General features: G+C 57.1%; 1 protein-coding gene across 1 annotated transcript in view; it reads right to left on the reverse strand.

The window, feature by feature from the left end:
- Nucleotides 1-842: 842 nt before the first annotated feature.
- The window catches only part of Limk1 (LIM domain kinase 1), a gene marked incomplete at its 5' end in the record, with an annotated part of 22,588 nt that continues 18,380 nt past the window's right edge, over nucleotides 843-5,050 (reverse strand). The window contains 4 exon segments of the mRNA XM_013520581.1: nucleotides 843-2,025; nucleotides 2,120-2,277; nucleotides 2,433-2,488; nucleotides 4,568-4,724. Of these exon segments, the coding sequence (XP_013376035.1) occupies nucleotides 1,863-2,025; nucleotides 2,120-2,277; nucleotides 2,433-2,488; nucleotides 4,568-4,724 (534 nt within the window).

Raw genomic sequence — 5,050 nt, forward strand, 5'->3', positions numbered from 1 at the left:
TTTATATTTGAAATACCTAGTGTGTGTGCTGGGGGTTTTCTTTTGTGGGGGGAACTGAACCTAGGATATTCATACTGAGCTACATTCCATGCATATTTTTTGAGACAGGATTTCATTAAGTTGTTAAATTGCCCAGACTGGCCTGGAACCTGTGATCTTCCAGAGTGCTGGGATTACAGGTGTGTGCTACCACACCCAGGTGTGTGGCTGTCTTCTTGATGGGCATCTTTCATTTCAGAAAGAGTAATTATGGGAGAAATAACTTCCTGAGTATGTACCCACCCTAATCTAGCTTTTAAAAAGTCTTTGTCTTTTTAAACTTAGTTTTATTTTTTGGTACTAAGGGTTGAACCCAGGCCCTTTCCACTGAGCTATATCCCTAACCCTTTTTATTTCTCATTTTTTGAGACAGGGTCTTACTATCTATTCCAGGCTGGCCAAAATCCTCCTGCCTCAGCCTCCTGAGTGCTGGGATTACAGGTATACAACCATGCCTGTCTCCTTTTTACATTTTGAGACTGGGTCTAAATTGTTGTCCAGGCTGGGCATCGTGGTGCACACCTGTCATCCCAGCACTTGGGAGGCTGAGGCAGGAGGATCATTCCAAGTTTGAGACCAGCCTGGGTTACAAAGTGAGCTCAAGGCCAGCCTGAATAGCATAGTGACACCTTGTCTCAAAAACACCAAAAAAAAAAAAAAAGGGGTCCCACTGCCTCAGCCTTCTGGATTGCTGGGATCACGGCACACCACTCTGTTGTTCTCGTCTCACCATGCTTGTGCTTCTAGTTCCTGTCAACTGGACCCTTTCCCTGGGGCCCTGGACACACTGCAACGCAGGTCCTGTTTGGGGAGCACAGAATTTTATTGTTCAGAGTCTTGATCTGTTCTATAGCCATCCGGGTTCTGGGTGGAGGTGACCACAAACTGCATCCCTCCACCGTGGTCCCGTGGACCCGTTCGGCTTATTTTCCAGGTTCAAAGTGCACTGAGAAAGCGTCACAGTTTTAATACTTCCTAGATGCTCAACTGAGGCAAAGTGACAAGATGGCCCTCCCGCCCCCACCCGCCACAAAAAATAAAACCCCAAGCCCCCAGCAGCAGCTGCTGCGGCTGTATGAAAAAATAATACAAACTCTTCTTAAAAAATAGATTACACAGAAAGAACCCAGAGGACAGAGGGGCTCGAGGACGGGAGGGCCTGGGGCGCTGAGATGAACGCAGAGCCGGGCTGCTGGTGGACGCTGGCCTTGCCCGCCCCACCTGGGCTGGCTCCTCTATCTGCCGGGACCCCCTCTGCCTGAAGGGACCCTCTTCACCCTGAGGCCTGTACCTGCTTCTCACTAAAGTGGCTTTGATAAAGAAACAAAAGAGACCCGGGCAGGACATAGGCCTGCCACATCGCCAGCCGGCATGCAGGGCCAGACCCTGCCTGCTTTGGGGTTGGGTCGCATCCATCCTGCCCTGCTGCTCCCCAGACACCCCGGGGGTCGTGACTCCTGGGAAGGCTGCCCCCTTCCGTGCACGCACACAGCTCCACGCCCAGCCCCTTCAGGGCCATTCCAGAGTCTGCTTCCGGTCGAACGCACAGAGCCGGTGTAGACAGGTGCAGGCCAAGGGGTGGTGGGGCGGTTTGTGGGATGGGCACAGCTCACCGGGCCTGCAGCTCATGCGGGAGAGTGTGGCAGCCCCTCCGAGACGGAGGTAGGGCAGGGCGACGTGACAGAACGCGCAGCTCTGGGGGCCAAGGCAGAGGGTCGGGGGCACGGTCCAGGGAGAAGGCAATTAGGGCCTGGCCACCACCTTTGAGGGAAGCTGCCGAGGGCGTATCCTCCAGGGTGGGGACGGGCAGCTATGGAGGGGTCTCAGTCGGGGACCTCGGGGTGGGCAGGGAGTCCGCTCTCCCCCCGCCGGTAGGTCTCCCAGAAGGCCCTGTCCAGCTGTTCCAGCTGCGAACCCAGAGGCAAGTGGCCGGCCAAGTGCATGCGCAGGGTCTCCAGCCACTGTTCCAGCTTCACGAAGGATGGCCTGGGGACAGGCGGGTGGCCACTGGGGTTGGCTCTCCTGGGACAGCCACCGCCCCACCCCCAGCCACCGCAGGCCCAGCCCCCAACCCGCTCACCTCTTCTCAGGGTCCAGGTCGCAGCAGCGCACAGTGATAGGGAAGAAGCTCGGGGGACAGTTGGGGGGGCAGTAGCGGTCCAGGAAGCCTCTCACGTTAAGGCCAAAGTCCATGGTGCGGGGCAGGTAGTCGGGGTCTGCGTTCACGCGCCCGATGATCTGTACGGCACAGGCCTGACAGTTAATCTGGGGGCCCCGCGCCCCACCCAGATCACAGTGCCGGGGCCAGGCATGCCTCGGTCTGGCCATCGGAGGAGAGACGTGCATGGGAACTGCCAGGCCCTGCTGCCACCACTGTCCACCCCTGGACCTACCTCGCACAGGACGATGCCGAAGGAGAACACATCCACCTTCTCATCATAGCTGCGGCCTGGGCAGAGAGACTGCCTGTCAGAGGGGGACGGGCCGGGGTGGGGCTAGGACGCAGCGGAGAGCCTCCAGGGCCCAGGCCTCAGGCTCTGCCTCTTGCCAGCAGCTCAGCGGGGAGGAGAGCGCTCTGGAGAGGATGCCAGGCGCTGCTCGGCCACAGCCCCGTGTGTGAGCCCTGGCAGCACAGGCTCTTGAGTCCTGGCAGGTGAGGCCATCCAGCCCCGGGACCCGTAAGGGCCGTCACACTCAGGACTGAGGTGCAACTCAGCAGGAAAGAACCTGCCGGTCCCACCCCCAGCACCGCCAAAAAGTCTTAGCAGGCACAGTGATGTTAATAGCTGGCACAGAAGGAGCCTGGGTTCCCCGGATGGCCCTGAGTACCGTCAAGAGTGTCCTTAAAGAGGGACGGGTAGTGGGGACTGCAAAAGAGGCAGCAGCCACGGAAGCACAAAGGCAGAGGCTGGAGAGGAGCAGCCAGGAGGCCGGAAATGCAGGAGTATGGGCCACGGCCCGCGCAGGGACGGTGGGTCCTGCAGATTCTGCGCCCAGCCTCTCCAAGGACTACATTTCCATTGTTGGATGCTACCGAGTTTGTAGTAATTTTTTTTTTTTTGTAATGGGAATCGAAGTCAGGACCTTGCGTTTGCCGGGCAGGCACTTATGCCACTGAGCTATATCCCCAACCCCTTTGTAATAATTTGTTAAGAATTGCCTCAAGCAGGGCATGGTTGTGCATGCCTGTAGTCCTAGCACGGGAGGCTGAGGCAGGAGGATTGTTGCGAGTTCGAGACCAGCCTGGACTATAAAGTGGGCTCAAGGCCTGCTTGAACAGCAGAGTGAGACTCTGTCTCAAAAAGACAAAAAAAAGAGAGTTGCCTCGAGACAGTAGTCCAGGCTTCCTAAGCCTGTTTCCTTGCCTGTAAAACAGCTACCATCTCTCCAGCGACATTACAATCATCAGCTGCTCTTTTTCTTTTTCTTTTTTTTCCAGTACCGGGAATCGAACTTACAACCTCGCACTTGCCAGGCAGGCGCTGTGCCACTGAGCTAAATCCTCAGCCCCCTCCTTTTCTTTAGATACCGGGGTTTGAAAGCAGGGCCTTTGCACTGAGCTACATCTCTACTCTTTCTTTTCCCTTTTTTCAATTTCTTTTTGAGACAGGGTCTCACTACGTAGGCCAGGCTGGTCTTGAACTACGTAGCCCAGGCTTGCCGGGAACTCACAGTGATCCTCCTCCCTCATCCTCCTTAGTGCTAGGATTATATGCGTGCGCCACCATGTCCGGACTGTTGTTCTTTAAATGCGTCTTATTAATTGTCACACCACATACCGACAAGGGCTGTTCAGGCTCCATCACAGGGTGTGTTACCTGGGAGTGACATCAACTGTGTTCACGGGTCTGCCTGGAACCTATGCCTGGATGTCAGCTATTTGTGGAAGGACCTTATAAGCTGTGGACCAGACAGAGTGACTCCTGATGGCAGAGAAATGGAGCAGGAAGAGGACGTGTGGCCTCAAAAGATGCCCATGTCCTAATTCTGGGACCTGTGGATGTGGGACTTTACAGGTAAGCTAAGGCTGTGTGTGTGCGCATGCGCGGTGTGGGGCATGGACCTCAGGGCCCTGTGCGTGCTAGAAGAGTGCTAAGCCTGAGCTCCGGCCCTGCTCTAGGATAGGGGCTGTAGGAGAAGATGCTGGGTTACCCAGGTGGGCCCATGTCAGGCAAGGTTTCTGCTCAGAGGGAGGTGGGGCTCAGCAGCGGAGATGGAACAGGAAGAGGTGGAGCTGCTGGCCCTGGGGACCCGGCGGGGCTGGAGCCCAGGAACAAGGCTGCAGGAGTCGGAAAGGGCCGGAAGTGGGGGAAGGCCCAGCCCTGAGGTCTGCGTTCAGCCCAGGGAGACTGCAGCTGAGCCCGTGACCTCCAGAACCTCTGGTCACTTCTTATCAGAGCCACCAAGTGTGTGGAAATGTCCTATAGCCAAGATGGGAAACGAACACGGGACTTGAAGTCACAGGGCCAGCGGCCCAGGGCACTGCCGGCGTAGCTGTCCTGACCCCGGGCCCTCCTGTACCACGCACCGTTGATCATCTCGGGCGCCATCCAGTAGGGGTTCCCCACCACCGTGTACCGCTTCTTGCGGTCTGGCTTCTTGAGGCTCCGAAGGTCCTCGGGCTGTGTCTTGTCATCCACCATGAGTCGCGCCAGCCCGAAGTCGGCCACCACCACGTTCTTGTTCTGGGAAGGTGACGCAAGGTCACACTGAGATGCAGACCTGGCCTGACCGCCACTAGCCAGCCCTGCAGCCACCCACAGAGCTCCCAGAGGATGCGCTTGTGACACTGCAGCGCCATGGTCCCCAGCTGTCCGGAAAGGCCAGTGCGTCTCCACCCCCGCAAAATGTCCTCTGCCCTCACCAGGGCTCCCCCAAACCATGCCAGCATCCCCACTTCTTCCCTAGGCACCTCCTCTGCCCATCAGGGCACGGGCGCTGAAGGAAAACAAGAATTCTGACCAGGCCCTAGGTGTGGCACATCACAGGCTGCATTTGTGTGTGTGTGTGT

The sequence above is a fragment of the Chinchilla lanigera genome, unplaced genomic scaffold (genome assembly GCF_000276665.1).
Source record: "Chinchilla lanigera isolate Chin_1 unplaced genomic scaffold, ChiLan1.0 scaffold00055, whole genome shotgun sequence".
In the NCBI taxonomy this organism is placed as follows: domain Eukaryota; kingdom Metazoa; phylum Chordata; class Mammalia; order Rodentia; family Chinchillidae; genus Chinchilla; species Chinchilla lanigera.